The sequence below is a fragment of the Rhinichthys klamathensis genome, unplaced genomic scaffold (genome assembly GCF_029890125.1).
Source record: "Rhinichthys klamathensis goyatoka isolate OS25496 unplaced genomic scaffold, OSU_Roscu_1.1 h1tg000011l_1, whole genome shotgun sequence".
Classification (NCBI taxonomy): domain Eukaryota; kingdom Metazoa; phylum Chordata; class Actinopteri; order Cypriniformes; family Leuciscidae; genus Rhinichthys; species Rhinichthys klamathensis.
Window position 1 is genome coordinate 3,828,177 of NW_026606564.1, and position 16,882 is coordinate 3,845,058.

The window sequence follows — 16,882 nt, forward strand, 5'->3', positions numbered from 1 at the left end:
GTATGTAACCAATATAGTAACACTGACATACTTTTCACAGTAAGTGCCACACAGGCACCAAATGTTCCATGACGGATTTTGACATTTTTAGCCTCCATCTGTCCTACAATCTCACTTATTCCATCGTCAGTATTCCAGTGCCTGCCGATAAACAGGTCCTAGAAATTATAGCATCGTGTAAATTGTGTAAAGTGGAATTCTCAAGCATTGTTCATGTGAGATGAGATGAGATGACACGTTTAATCTGCTGTATAATCCTTGTTGCAATGCTCTTAAGAGGCAGTTAGCTAACTGTGGGTAAATTGTATAAAAAACATTTTTTTTAAATGAAAAATGAGTATGATGTACATTTTTCAATGCCCCATTTTTGCTTGATGCTTGCACACTATTTATGGTTGATAATATTTATGCTATTACAGTAAACAAGACCAGGGATGTTGCTTAAATTTATGGGACATGGGGCAAAAGCATGGGCAAAAGTCCTATCTGTCGGTTTCATAGGGTCCAAGATATATCCAACCATAGATATTTGCTATGCAACTACAAAAATAACAATTGTTATGATAACAGCACAGTGACATGGTGAACAAGCCAAACCTAGGTCAAGTAAGAGCTGTTTTACTATATCATTTTTACATGACTGGAATGCTGTGCAATTAGCATGCACCAGTTTATATCAAAAGTAATGGTTTATAACTGAATATACTACACATTCATATTCAGAATATTTATTATTTCTATCGTCATTGATAAAACGTAATGCATGATCATATATTCATATGCGTCTGCTTCTAAATATTTGAGCAGAGGAATGACTTTTATTTCGGGAAAATGGGACTTTTAATCAAACCGGAAATGAAGCGCTTCCTGGTTGCCGTTGCAAATCTAGCCTGTCACTAAACCGGTGACGAAATAAAATGGATTATTACAATTTAATGGCAATATGTGCATGTATTCATTTGCTTTTTTTCATACCACATGTATACAGTAATCATGTTGAGGTAAGTGTCTTTATTTATAGCTGTTGTAAAGCGTCTCTTTAATGCATTGGACTGGCAGTGAAGCTTTCAGCAGTAATATTCTCAGCTCAGCATTAAGGTTTCTTTTTTAACATTTTTTTTTTTATTTTATGTCTGTCTTATACACACACACACACACACACACACACACGCACGCACATATGCACATATAAAACATACACTGAGTTCAGTTGATATGAGAGCGTGCTTATGATGCCCAAACATACAGTACTGTTTAGGTAGGTAACTTACTAGGTTTTGAAACACAGCCTGTGAGTTACATTATGATGATCAGTTTGTTGTAAACAGCACATCTCTGTGGGCATTTGGAATTGATTAATCAGTCAACTATTTATGTCATTATTTTGGCTCACAGTTTTCTGTTAAGATGACAGCAACGCACAGACTTGTCTGTATTTCTTTGTCATATTAGGTGCACTTTTGTAAAGCATTTTAAATGAACAAAATGTTAAATATCATGTATGTTGTTCAGATATAGTTGTCAAACTTAATTCATTCCAATATATAGACAGTGTTGTAATTCTCTCTGCAAGACAAAACATCTTGTCATCTTCAAATGTAATCTTTCAGTTCTTTCTTACATTGCATTTGACGTGTTCATATACCCATCCACATCCACACAACAAGTGCATCAATTTCACACAAAAATGGCCACAATATAAAATATATTCACAATCTAAATGTCAAACAATATAAAAATGATAAAATGTTAATTTTACTGGAGATTCAGTGGACTTATTTTAAACCTAACAAATCTTTTTGTGACATAAATGGGCTTCCCTGGTGAAAAAGAAGTGCACTTCTTTATTATTCTGTATCGAATATGCATGTGTAGAGTACTTCAAATCTTTAAAGCATATTGGTAAAAAACGTTCTTTCAGATAATATAGGCCTAATATCAATGAACTAAAAGACCACTTAGATGACACTTTCAACTGTTTAACCCTCTTAAGTACACATTTAAAAAGGGTAATATTTCAAGAAAAATGTTGAATTCACACACAGACAGTAGATTTTTAAATCATCATGTTTTAATAATGTTTTTTATGCTTTTGAATTTGATGTGTTTACTAAAATAATAATGCACATGTAAAGTACTTGATTATAACTTTAAATGTAGAGTGTTATTATATTCGATAATACACTTTAACCACATTTGAAAGACAATAAAACTAATAATGAAATTACATATTAAGATTAAAGCCCTACTTAAGTGGGTCAAAAAAGCACTCAAACTAATTGCATTTATTATCAATTTAATCTATAATACAGTTTCATTTCATTCTAAATAACATATATTTAATTGTCTGAAAACATTACACTCAGTTTGCACTTAAGTATGTTGTTTTAAAGTATATTATTTCCATAATAAGCACTCTTAAAACAGAACAAGTGTGCTAAAGTATAGGCTACTTCTTTTGACAAGGATTGTGCTATCTTTAAAATATGCCGCTTGGTTTTTTATTAATATATAAAGCGATGACTATTATGCTAGCTTTAGTTTTAAAGCTTCTCCAGTTAAAAACCCGTAGCCTATATGATGTTTTATGTCACATGACCTTCTGATACAGCCAGCATTCAAAGTCGAGGCAATTTTTGCTTTTAGGATTTTGCTACCATATTACGTCCATAAAGTGCCTTTCATAAGCTTTCATACAGTGGCTAAAAAGGACAAAGTCTCTACTTATGGCCTTAATTTGATTTTCTTTTCTCCTTTTATTTGCCTGAAAGAGAGAATTTTCACATTTTACAGATTTATTAAATTAATAATGCAAGCTAATAGTCTGCATTAAGGAGACAATACATGTACAAGCATACAAATACAAATGAAACTGAATCAAATATTTCAAATGTACTTAATGTCTTAGAGTCTTGCTCATCTGCACACCATTAATTGTGTAATAATTGTATTTTCTGATTGTTGTTTAGACAAAAGCTGGACAGTTTTTCAGCAGTGGCCACACCAACAACTGGGCAGTCCTCGTAAGTTTGACTTCTGAGAATTTAGAAGGATTCTTATCTTAATGCATAAATTCATAAATACAACAATATTCAAAGGCCTCATGACTTTTCTAGGTTATTCATACAAAGCATAAAAATGCCCATCGAATCACATAATTGTATTAAGTTACATTTTAAAATTTTAATTTAGAAATATATCAGTTTTTTCAAGACAGTGGGAACCCTAGCTCTTCTAAGAAAAATTAAAATGGTTAGTCATAAATTGTTTAGTTAACTAAAACTAATCAAATATGTTTTTAATGTAATTCAAATAAAGCTGGAAATAAATTAAATACACATTTAACTCATTTAAATAAGTTTAAATTAAAAGTTTAAAGTACTACGATTACTAAAACTGAAATAAACCTGCATTGAAGCTATATACAGTAGGCCTATATTTATGAAAACTGATATATCACATTATTGGTTAATGCTGTTTAACCATTGTTTTAGGCTGCTCTTATAGGTTTTGTGAAATCTTGGTCACAGGTAACACAGGAATTTACTGCCAGTTAGCATTAATGTAATAAAGGGTACGAATAAATAAGAGCACATAATAGGAAAGACAACAAAAGGGTAATTTACAGGTATAACAGATTATTTGAAATTGTATTTGATTATTTTTTCATTCTAATCATGCTTTTGTCTAGGTCTGCACATCTAGATTCTGGTTTAATTATCGGCATGTGGCGAACACGCTGTCAGTATACAGGAGCGTAAAGAGACTGGGCATCCCAGACAGGTAAACTTCAGGTCATTTACTTCAATTATGCTGTAAAGCGTTCCTATCTGGACACAATAATTTTTTTTTTTTTTAAAACATAAACTGGCCTAGTTGGACCAATCCATTGTATATCAACTATTATTCCCTCCTGGCATCCTCATTATAGTGACACATTATTCAAATAGACCTTTACCCACTGTTTTCCATCGCTTAATTTGTGTTGTCCAGAGATAGCTGCATGTTCGCCCTTTTGTCACAATGAGGCAGTGATATTTGTGTCTCTAGCCGCAGTAAAAGTCTTCCTGTCTGCTCTGATTAGATGTGTTTGCTCTGCTTTCCCCAGTCACATCGTGCTGATGCTAGCCGATGATATGGCCTGTAACTATAGAAACCCCAAACCGGCCACTGTGTTCAGTCATAAGAACATGGAGCTCAATGTGTATGGAGACGATGTGGAGGTGGATTACCGCGGATATGAGGTGAAGCTGCCCTTGCTTTAATTTTTTTAATTTAAGTTCTGCTAGTTGTTTTCAGCATGTAAAAAATGTTTTAAACTTAATGAAAATAGTCAAAGTAGAATCAACCGTTGCACATTTCCGAGAAACACACAAGTGTTTTTGAGTTAATCAGTTGAGGGAATGATTCACTTATTGTTATTGACTTGTCGCCGGTCTGCCATAACAATATATAATCTGCACCGTCACTGTAAAATCCATATCGCTTGCCTTTTGTGATAGTTGTTTCTTAGTTTAAAGGCATTTCTTTTTGTTTTGCAGGTCACAGTAGAGAACTTCCTGCGAGTCCTGACAGGCCGTCTCCCCACCAGCACCCCTCGATCCAAACGTCTGCTATCAGACGACCGGAGCAACATTCTCATCTACCTGACAGGTCAGACCGCTAACGGAGTCATTGCTGGCTGTTTTTTATTTTTATATTCCTTCTTTTTCCTGAATCTGTGACCATCCTTTTTCACAGGTCATGGTGGAAACGGCTTCCTGAAGTTCCAGGATTCTGAGGAAATCAGCAACATGGAGCTGGCTGATGCATTTGAGCAGATGTGGCAAAAGAGGAGGTAATTATACAGTAAACTCTCATATATTTGGCATGATTTCATCATTATATACTCCGTTTTTACCACACACAATTTCATTGACGTGGTCAGGCATGGTGTTGGCTCGTGGTGAAAGGTCTTGGTCTCGGTTTCACGCCTCAGGTCTCAGGAAAAGCAACGTCAGTGTCAGGTCTCGTACAATTAGGCATGAGTGTAGGGTATTGGGATAGTCAAAACATTTGGTAGCCTAACTAAACATTTTCATTGAGTTTAGTGACAGCATATTATGGTGCAATGAATGGTAGGCTATTGCTTTTATTATTTCTTTCATACAAATTAAAAAATTTCAATTCAATTATTGTGGTTTGATTCCGATCTTGATTCAATATCGATTCATTTTGATAAATATTAGGTACAGTAGATATATGTAAATTTTTCTCAATAAAAAAATCTCAGCTAATGCTGTAAACATAGTCTACAGAGAGTATAATGCGTTTTTTATTATAATAACAACTTTATAATATTTGAATGATATAAGTAAATATATAATAATTATGTAATAGTGCACATATTTAGCAAAATACTCATTTATGCTAATACTAAATATATTATAAAATACACATTTTTCTAGCCAACTAACGTGCTATGGTCATTAAATGTTTTTTTCTGAGGTAAATGTAACGTTATGTGACATAGTGTCCTCCAGCTGTTTTATTGACCTCTTTCCACGGTTGAAAAACACTGATTTATCTATGTTATCTATGAGGCATGTAGATTTCGGTAAGTTGTACTGTATCTTTCAACATAGGCTACCTATTATTGTTCATTTGTGTTTATTCAACTAGTAGTAAAGAGAGATTTTCGGTTCACGTGCCGCCAGGCGCCACAGCGATCTGTCACGTCACATTTAAAAGCGGCAAAACGGTATTTATTGTTTGAATTTCGTAATAAAATTGACAGAATCTGAGAGCTGAGAATTTGTTTCATATCAAAAGTAACCTGCTCTGTCTTGTCTGTCGGTGTCGGTGTCCTCTTTGCTCCGCGATTTTTCTCTGCGTGAGAAAATGGATGTATGGCGTGTGAAAAGTGTCAATTGCGTGAGTCTTCACGGTGAATGCGTGAGAGTTGGCATCTCTGGTCACATATATTTAAAAAATGGGGGTTCGGATCTTCCGACACCTTTTAAACCCAAGTTAGTTTGCATTCCTGATTAATTCAGGAATAAAACCACTTACTATCTTTATGATTAACCCTCAGACGGTCTTCGTTTCGGAGTCACATCCTGGGCCTTCCCGGTCAGAAGTGACCGGACACCTAAAAATGAAACTTCCTCCATCCCAGTAAAACCAATGCAATTTATTTTTGTTCTATAATATTTATTCTTTTTAATTTAGTATTTTGAGACAATTTGATTGAACTTATTAATATTTATGGAATATTTATGGTCAATTTTTTGCCATTGAAAATAAGGAGTTTTTTATTTTATTTTTATTTATTATTTATTTTTCTTCTATGCAGTATTTTCAGTTAAAATAAAGACTAGGCTTTCAGAAAAAAAAAAAAAATCAATTTATTAAACATAAAATTAAATAAATCATGTTATTGCATGGGTTTACCTCTAGATGCATGTATAGCTCTAGATGCTTGTGAATTCTAGTTGTTTTTGGACCAAATTACTTACTTTTAAGATGTGGATTGAATGTATTTTTTTTTTTAGAAATTCTCAAATAATACTTTTTGCCAAGGTTTATAACATTTTATTAATTATTATTTTAATAATTTGAATAATTATTATATTAATTATATATATATATTAATTATAATTATTAATTATGTTATGTTTTTCACTCTTGATGTTTTAGAGTTTCACCCCGTCATTGCTGAGCACTTTTTTTTTGCATCATAGCCGATTTGTAGATAATTTTTGTGTTTTTGTCAATTTCCCATTCATTTCCTATGGGGGTCATTTTTGACCGAAGACCAAAATCGTGACTAATTGTTTTACGACCACTTAGCATGGTCGGATCATGAACTCAATTTTTTTTTTTTTTTATTTACATACCTAATGCCATAAAAGTCACCAAGTTTCATAACATTCCGATGAAGCTGTGATTTTTAGAAATTCAAAACAGAAAATGATTCGGTCAGAAATGACCGAGGACCGTCTGAGGGTTAAGTCATTGAAGCATTCACTCTTCATTGATATGAACATATAACCACTGATTTATTCAGGAATGACACTGAATGTTTGATTCTGCTTTGGTTTTATTTGGAACTATTTTTGTTGGCTGAGGAAAAAATATGCAAGTTACTCAATACAAACGTTCATTAAATGCGTATTAAACCATTTTGCAAAAGCACACTTCCGGTCATATCATCAAACGTACTTGTTCAGCTTAATCATTAAATGCAGCTTTTGAGAGCAAATTACAGTAATTGACCGAAACAAATCCAAAACTCATGAAACATGCATTAGTCTTCATTGTGGAGCTTCTAGACACAGTATTAATGTACATGAAGCGCTGCAGCTTCCTAACGTATTAATTGTGTGTTATAAATGCTCTAATAGGCTGTTTAGGTTCCAGCGCTGTGTAAATATTGTAGGCTGGTGTGAGGTGCAATGAGAGCTTCCTCTCTTCCCGTAGAGCACAGGATGTTTTGTGCCTGTCAGTGTAGTAATTGCAGGCTTGATCCAATAAATTAGTGAAGCCCCCTTTTGTGCTTCATTGCTCCCCCATTACATTTCAGGTTCATGCCATTCCAAGCCGTCTCATTCTCTGGTTCGCTCATCTGAGATGGCCTGAAGTGGTTTCTAATTTTTATTATATATATAAATTTGTGAATGGCGCAGTAATGGGTGCTGGGTTCTTGGTTACCGTGGCGACGGCTTGTAGAGAGTGCTGTGTTGGTTGTACAGATTTGAGTCCAGTGCTGCAGGTCAGATCTGTCTCAACTTCACAACCAATAGCTTTAATCACAAATGATATCAGACATATACATGGAAAGGGGTTTAAAGCTGACAACCAAGAACCGACTGGCTCTAAAACGGCCTTTCTTTGCAGGTACAATGAGCTGTTGTTCATCATAGACACGTGCCAGGGAGCCTCCATGTATGAGAGGTTTTACTCGCCGAACCTCATGGCTCTGGCCAGCAGTCAAGTGGGAGAGGACTCGCTTTCGGTGAGTCAAACCTGAGGAACTTGATCTTCTGCACACCTGAAATTAGCTGTTGAATAACCTTTAAAAAACATTAGCATGGAAATTATAGAGAGAAAGGGGTTTGGGGATTAAATGGATAGGAAATCACAGGGATTTCGGGATGTGATGAGGTTTGGGATCAAACATACACCTCTTAAACAAGCACCAAGGTTTGGTGTGTCCCTATAACATGTGCTAACTGCTAATCACATTTCGGAGTGATTTAATTGGTTCGAATAGAGTTCAAAAGTTTGTGGCCAGACAGAAAGGGTTAGAACTGATGAAATTAATTCTATTCAGTTCTGCAAGGATGCATTAAATGAATCACAAATGACAGTAAAGACATGTATGATGTAACATAATTTCTACTTCAAATAAATGCTGTTTGAACTTTGTATTCATTAAAGAATCCTGGAAAAAAATGTTTCCACAAAATTATATTTAGCTTTGCTATCAAAATTAATAGTTTTTAAATGACATATTCAAATATAATAAAATGGAAACCAGTTATTTTAAATGGCAATAATCTTAAAAAAAGACTGTTTTTACTGTATTTTTGAACAAATAAATACGTACTTGGTGAGAATAAGGGAGTTTTTGCAGAAACATAAAAAAAATCTTTTTGACCCCAAACTTTTGGACCAACTACATGAGCAATGTTAATCTTTTTAACAAAATTATAATTGCTTTGTCTTTTATAGCACTTTATTTTACAGTCCTGCTCCCCATGCACATGCGGTGTATTACAGTGATTACACTAACTGGGTAATAACTAGGTACTAACCTTGAGCCTACTCCTAAACCTAACCTTAAAGGGTCGGGTCAGAGGTCACTCTTCCGCCAGAACTAGACTCGCGCACGGCCGTTACCGGAAGCCAGTGATTATAGTTTATAAAGTTTTAAATATGGATATTTTTCTATATGTATTAACCCCCTGGAGCCGTATGGATTACTTTTATGATGGAGGGATTCGCTTTTTGGAGCTACAAAAACTCTGGCTCTATTCACTCCCATTATAAAGCTTTTTTAAAAAGGATATTTTTTAATATAAGATTGAGTTTGGCTGAAAGAAGAAAGTCACATACAACTAGGATGGCTTGAGGGTGAGTAAATAGTTTGAGTTTTTGGGTGAACAAACCCTTTAACCCCTATAGTTACCTTATATTACCCAGTATTTTCTTAGTACACGCACTGTAAGATAAAGTGCAACCATTTTGACAAAATTTGACTACAATTATGTGCCATTTAACGAAGATAGATCTGACTAAATGTATTGAATATAACATGACAAAATATTGAGAACATTTAAGGGTCATTTTTGTCAGAAGACAGAATCTTTGACCAACCCACTGTTTATAGTTTTTAGTGCCAAAAATTGATTGCAAACATTTTACACTTTTGTTTTATCTAGTCACATTGGACTTGGTGTGAACAGACTGTAATACACACTAGACTAGATTCAACATCTGTACAACATGACTCTCTAAAAATCCCTGAACATGAATAATTCAAATAAGTTTGAAATGATTAAAGAAGTATAAAAGATTGGGATTGGTTCACCTGTATTGTTCTGTCCTTACAGCATCAGCCAGATTTGGCAATAGGGGTCCATTTGATGGACAAGTACACCTTCTACTTACTGGAGTTCCTGGAGGAAGTCCACCCCGCCAGCCAAGCCAACATGAATGATCTGGTAAGTGTCTGTGTGCATGTGTGTTTTGTGCCTGTTTATAATTCCAGCCAAATAATATGGATAATATATAATAATAATTTTTGGCATTTTTTCTGACCTCATAATTGGAAACTAGTTGTCAAAACCTACAGGAGCATTTCCCACATCCACAACGCTGGCACGAACTTAAAAAGCGGCGGTCACAAAGACGTCCTGTCACCTCAGATGAAAAGAACGGCCTTGCGGTCCACAGGTCTCCTAACGCACCACTTTAAACAGAGCGACTAACACAGGCGTAGGTCAAACAGCTTTGAAACAGTCAGGAGGGAGACCTTTTCTCTGAAGGCCTGGGCGAGCTTTAGTTTCTCTTCCCTTCATCTGAGTGGTTGGAGTCCCACCAACTCCCACAATCCATTTTGATCTCTTCTGCCCTCCACATCCTCTCTGCTTTCCAGATCAAACAGGTGCAACAACAGCCTCTTTTCTGGTTGCTTTTTTGTTCCCTGTCCTCTTCTGACTCTCTCTCTCTCTCTCTCTCTCTCTCTCTCTCTCTCTCTCTCTCTCTCTCTCTCTCTCTCTCTCTCTCTCTCTCTCTCTCTCTCTCTCTCTCTCTCTCTCTCTCTCTCTCTCTCTCTCTCTGTCTCTCTCTCTCTCTCTCTCTCTCTCTCTCTCTCTCTCTCTCTCTCTCTCTCTCTCTCTGTCTCTCTCTCTCTCTCTCTCTCTCTCTCTCTCCCCATTCTACTGCATTAGCAGTGATATTATTGATTTCCCGTGGGAGCAAGAGAGAGGTTTTAATGTTGATAGAAAAAGGCCACTTGATCTTTCATGAATGATCTTTCACATGAATGATCTCTCTTTCACTCTCATCATCAGAAAGATTGCAGAATGTGTTTCTGGCTGTCACTGTGCACTGGGAGTTGTGGTAGAAAAGAATGCAGTTCGTTTAAATCAGATTCATTTGGCTTAATTCAAGTATGCACTTGAAACTTGTTTCTGAACTGGATGTTCAGAGAAATTACATTTTGAAAGCATTAAGAGTCATGTCAAGTTTGATTTATTTGATTTATTCATGCTTAGCTTTTTTTCGGGGGCCGTCGTGGCCTAATGGTTAGAGAGTCAGACTGGTAACCTGAAGGTTGCGGGTCTGGCAGGAAGTGACTGAGGTGATCTTGAGTAAGGCACATAACCCCCAATCGCTCTCCAGGCGCCGCAGCAAATGGCTGCCCACTGCTCCGGGTGTGTGTGTGTGTGTGCGTTCACTACTCACTGCTCCTAATGTGTGTGCACTAATTTGGATGAGTTAAACGCAGAGGACCACATGGGTTGCATGTGTGTGTATTTACAAAACAACTATACACAGTACACACACATATTTTATGTGTAAACAAACTTTTATTTTGGATGCGACTAATCGCGATTAATCGTTTCACAGCCCTAGACGAAATATCTCAATTTCTGGCTGAACGCCGATGTTTTAATTTATTGCTGCACTTTCTTTCGATTGACAAAACTATTGTTGGCCTTTTTGTTGATTAAGAGCTGCTTGCTTATGAATTTCACAAGCTTATTTATTGTATTAATTCCTGCTTTCATTTAGCAAACATTTTTAAAGGACTTCATTCTTGTTTGTGTATGGTAAACTGAATTAAATGACATGTTAAAGCAGTTTACAGTGATGCCAGCCTAAACTACGCAGTCGTTATGCCTCTGCAAATATTCTTATAAAACTTCTTCGTCCACATTACTGGCCTTATTGTGCATTATTCATATGTGCATATGTGCAGAAAAAAAAAATGCCTCCATTTCCCAGTCAGAAACTCGATTCCCAGCTGGTCAAAATTTACATCCTCTCCACAATTAACTGCAAACCCGCATTCAGGTCTGCCTCCATTCTGATACGGAAAGTCAGACATTATTAAATGGTAAATGGACTGCATTTATATAGCGCTTTCACAGACCCAATGGCCACCGAAGCGCTTTACATTTGCCTCACATTCACCCATTCACTCACTCATTCATACACCGACGGCGGTGTCTGCCATACAAGGTGCCATCCAGCTCGTCGGGAGCATCTGGGGTTGCTCATGGACACCTCGACACTTGGTCAGGTGGAACCGGGGATTGAACCACCAACCTTTTGGTTCGCAGACAACCTACATGAACCACTGAGCCATTATTGAATCTCATTGAATATTCAGTTTCACATTGTGGAAACAAAATGTATTGTGAATGCAATTTAAAGGTGCACTATGCAGGAATTACATTTTTGTCAAACAGCGACCCCTAGAGTCGCTGTGGAGTACTTGTACTGTCGTGAATAGCACTCACGCAGAGATGGCTCGCACTCACGGCCGGATCCCCTCCCCCTGTACACCGGTACCTGTTCAGTAGGATGGACGCTGTAACGAGTGGAAATAAGGTATGGCCCCTTTAAGAGCTGCGCGCGCCCTGTTTAGTGTCGGCAGTCTGTATTGTATGTGCGCCTCGAACACCACATGTATACGCCGCCGGGTTATTTCTGTTTGATGGTCATTTTATCAGAATTTTATCAGATCTTTTTTTCCGTAAAGCAATTCGTTACATCGCGAGACCTGATATCACGTGACACTTCCTGATGCTGCGGCCGGCGGCCCGCTGGCTCAAAGTTGAAAGTGTGTTTTTTTCCGCTCACATGCGATAGGGGGGTGCGAAACGACCACCATTCAACCCGAAAAGAGTAATATAACCATTCCAATGACTCCGATGCTGTTCGGTTGAGGTAAAAAACCTGCATAGTTCACCTTTAATGTCTACAATTTAATGTCTAGCCCCCCCCAACACACACACCTCATTCCAGCTGGACAGGATTGGGTCTTAAATGATTTCATCCTGAGGTCACACTAAAAAAGGATGATTTAGAGCTTAGTGTGGATTAAGATTAAAAGTCCCAAATTACGATGTATTAAATGTCTAGGTAATGGCTTCATCATTTCGAAAGGAATCTATACAGGGTAAAGTTTGAATTACAGAACACGTTTTTGCTGTTACAATCGCGAGACGCTGTTCAATGGAACGAAAAAAATGCGCAAGGTCTAGAGACGTGTTTTTAAAAGTGGAACTTAACCTGAGCGCCCTGTTTTTGTCGTGCGTGACGCGCTACAAAAGCCGCAAGACCAAAGCAAGGCGGTTAAAGACGTCCGTCTAGCGCGTGTTTATTTACATTGAAAAACAATGGAAAAGTAGCGCAGTGGAATGGAAAAACGTGTTCTGTGTGAACCGCCACTTACTGGTTAAATTTTCATGTCCGTGTTTCATTTACAAGCCCATTTTTATACATTTTCAGTCTTTTTTTTTTTTTATAAGAATTCACAAGATCACATATTAATGACACTTTCCTGCAGCCCATTGCTGGATGCGCAGGGAACAGATGTTATTTAAATGGTAATTTTTGTTCTTTTTCTTTGTATTCATTTCTGACAGCTTCTGATAAACTGCAAAAAACCATTTGGGAATGAATGCGCTCTTAGAACTTGGCAACCCGTAATTAATCTCTTTGTTTGCGTTTCTCAGTCTCGTTTGACTGATTGTATTGTGTCTGTTTCAGTTTAAGGTGTGCCCGCAGAGTCAGTGTGTGTCCACTCCAGGCCACCGTACTGACCTGTTCCAGAGAGATCCGGCGAGTGTCCTCATCACTGACTTTTTCGGAAGTGTTCGTAAAGTGGAGATCACCAAGGACACTATCAATCTGACGTCCCCTTTAGAGACGCCAATGCAGAGGTAAGTGGAACACAGTCGTCAGTGTCTTAATTATATTGAGTATTACTGTTTCCTGGAAAAATGCAGTGCATCTACTGTAGTAAATTAGCCCATTCAGTGTTGGCTTTTATGGGACACAATGTACGCCTACTGTATATAATGCAGTTGGCTTATACTGACTTTATAGTCATTGAAAGCTTAATACTAATAGAAATGAATTTGTGATATGTGTGTGGGCATGAGGATCATGTTCGACGTCAAAGACACGGATGTTAAAGGGTTCATGATTTGAGAAATCCAATTTTCCTTAATCTTTTGACATGTAAGAGGTCATTTTACTACCAAAACATCCTTTAACTCAAAAGTTCCTTGTTAGTTCAAAAACTTTTATTGAAACCAAGCTTCGAAAACGACTCGTTTCGGATTTTTGTCACATTATGATGTAATAGTGCAACGAAAGACCGCCGTTTTTATACTGTACAAATTTAGGAAAATTAATCTGTGAGTGTTTTACTTATAGCTGTCTCAGCATATTAAGCTACTATAGGATATATATATATATATATATACATATATAACATTTAAAAAAATGACACACTTTAGCTTTGATATTTATTTATTTTCTTCGGTTCGGCATAATTAGTGTGTTTTAAATGAGTGTTTAGTGGTTCGAGCGGCAGAGCTAATTAAGCCATTTTGAATGTTCCAGAGCAAACGCTCTCGTTTAATGAAACATTAGATACGTTGTGGCTGTTAAAAACTTTGTTAGTGATATTGATTCTTCTAATGACCCAATAATGAATTTGCATACTGCGGTCACCATGGTTACTGTGAAATCTGCCAAATGAGGTCACACAGGTTTCCAATATGATAAATATGACTGTACTGTGTTTTTTTAAATACTATTTACTTCCAATAACAATAAGACTTCAGTAGTAGTTTAATATACGATTTGAACAATGCTTATAAATATTGTTGTTTTTTCTCAATTGTTTGAACATTAAAGTCCATTTTAACAGCCAAAAAATGCTAAATATAGTCATTTTCTTATAGAAAGAGCCGTTCCTCAAACTATAATCACCGTGCTTGCATTTCACACACGTTTCAAATCTGTTAAACCTTAAAACCTCTAAACTCAATTTCAGCATTTGACGTCATGTTTTGCATGTGCTCGTTTAGAAAGCATAGCATTGGAAAATAATCACTATTATCATGTCGCACGTCCAGATTTTGCTGAGTTAGACGCGTTCCTGGGTCAACTTATTTTGTTGATCCTGGAACAACATTCCTGTCCGAAAATGTAGTCCTGAACCTAACCCTACCCATAACTTATCCCTAAAATCAGAGGGAAATGATAGGTGGATAACACTGATATAGAAGCACCTATAACCTTGATTGTAAGTCTGAATTTGACATAAACTGTAAACTTGTCCCTTAAATCTGATTGGTTGATTGGAATGTTGTTCCAGGATCAACAAACATGTTGGTGTATAAATATATATATATATAATTTTTTTTTTTACATTTGTCTTACAAAAGATATTTCTCTTACTGGTGTTGGTTGAATATTTGGAGAATTTTTGTTTTGTTTTTTAATGTTTGTAGTTTTCATGTAACATGCCTCTTTTCCCCCTAAATCAGCACAAACCTAATACTTATGACAATAATAATAATACTAAAAATAGCACAAAACTTTTCAGAAATTATTTAATTTTTAATAAAACAATTATTTGACTTGCTTTGATGTTTATAAATATACCTAAAAAGTCTGTAATTGAGGAAAATCTATTTTTTAAATAGAGTGTATAATTTTGAGCTTTGTAGTTTTGATCGTGTGGTTATAGTTTCAGGAAATGTGCAGTAGAATAAACGTGCATGTTATTAGCATTTGCAGGCATTGTGTTGGGAAACATGTTGGCCACAAGATGGCAGTAGTATTTCTTGGTTTACTAATCTAAAAAGAAAAAAAAAATCAGATTTTTTTTTCTCTGCTGTCAAACTAATCTGTAATGCAGTCTGTGTGTGGATGAGATTAGATAGACATATTAGATTCCACAGCATCATAGTAAAGTGAATTAACTGTATCTACTGTATCTATATTGGAATAGCAGCAGCACATATGATTAAAATCACTTTGCATTTGGACCTAAATCTGAAACTACAGTACATTGTTGTGCTTTTGACCAGAAATCTTGTTTGCATAATTATTTCATTATTCATTATATCAGGTCACAAACAGATTATGTAAACATAATTGCACATTTTATTCTAATCTTGAAAGATATTTTTTATCTAATTAGTGTATAAAAGCTAATTTAGCTAAATCGTTCAGGTCTTCCATGTCTTATGTCCTCTCACTTATTATTTTTGGTTACTGGAAAAACAACATTATTACAGAGGTAAGCATTTTGAATGGGTCAGACTGAGAATGATGATGAGAAATAATAATGTCCCATAGTTAGCAGATTCTTTATAAGCCACCGTCATTTCTAGCTCCCCTGACTAAAAGTCGACTCTTTGTGAATAAATGACTATGACTAGAGTAAACAGAAACTGAGAATTCAATGAATGACATTATCATATGATGAATAAATAAATACACTCACCGGCCACTTTATTAGGTACCCCATGCTAGTAACGGGTTGGACCCCCTTTTGCCTTCAGAACTGCCTCAATTCTTCGTGGCATAGATTCAACAAGGTGCTGGAAGCATTCCTCAGGGAGTTTGGTCCATATTGACATGATGGCATCACACAGTTGCCGCAGATTTGTCGGCTGCACATCCATGATGCGAATCTCCCGTTCCACCACATCCCAAAGATGCTCTATTGGGTTGAGATCTGGTGACTGTGGAGGCCATTTTAGTACAGTGAACTCATTGTCATGTTCAAGAAACCAATTTGAAATGATTAGAGCTTTGTGACATGGTGGAAGTAGCCATCAGAGGATGGGTACATGGTGGCCATAAAGGGATGGACATGGTCAGAAACAATGCTCAGGTAGGCCGTGGCATTTAAACGATGCCCAATTGGCACTAAGGGGCCTAAAGTGTGCCAGGAAAACATCCCCCACACCATTACACCACCACCACCAGCCTGCACAGTGGTAACAAGGCATGATGGTTCCATGTTCTCATTCTGTTTACGCCAAATTCTGACTCTAACATCTGAATGTCTCAACAGAAATCGAGACTCATCAGACCAGGCAACATTTTTCCAGTCTTCAACTGTTCAATTTTGGTGAGCTCTTGCAAATTGTAGCCTCTTTTTCCTATTTGTAGTGGAGATGAGTGGTACCCGGTGGAGTCTTCTGCTGTTGTAGCCCATCCGCCTCAAGGTTGTGCGTGTTGTGGCTTCACAAATGCTTTGCTGCATACCTCGGTTGTAACGAGTGGTTATTTCAGTCACTGTTGCCCTTCTATCAGCTCGAACCAGTCTGGCCATTCTCCTCTGACCTCTGGC

The 16,882-nt window shown here is 36.6% G+C and overlaps 1 protein-coding gene across 1 annotated transcript in view; it reads left to right on the forward strand.

The window, feature by feature from the left end:
* The first annotated feature begins 851 nt into the window (after nucleotides 1-851).
* Nucleotides 852-16,882, forward strand: part of pigk (phosphatidylinositol glycan anchor biosynthesis, class K) — a 57,463-nt gene continuing 41,432 nt past the window's right edge. The window contains exons 1-9 of the mRNA XM_056264346.1: nucleotides 852-1,001; nucleotides 2,970-3,023; nucleotides 3,692-3,783; nucleotides 4,109-4,244; nucleotides 4,542-4,653; nucleotides 4,741-4,837; nucleotides 7,879-7,996; nucleotides 9,597-9,707; nucleotides 13,270-13,442. Of these exons, the coding sequence (XP_056120321.1) occupies nucleotides 918-1,001; nucleotides 2,970-3,023; nucleotides 3,692-3,783; nucleotides 4,109-4,244; nucleotides 4,542-4,653; nucleotides 4,741-4,837; nucleotides 7,879-7,996; nucleotides 9,597-9,707; nucleotides 13,270-13,442 (977 nt within the window). The 5' untranslated portion in view covers nucleotides 852-917. The remainder of the gene's footprint in view (nucleotides 1,002-2,969; nucleotides 3,024-3,691; nucleotides 3,784-4,108; nucleotides 4,245-4,541; nucleotides 4,654-4,740; nucleotides 4,838-7,878; nucleotides 7,997-9,596; nucleotides 9,708-13,269; nucleotides 13,443-16,882) is intronic.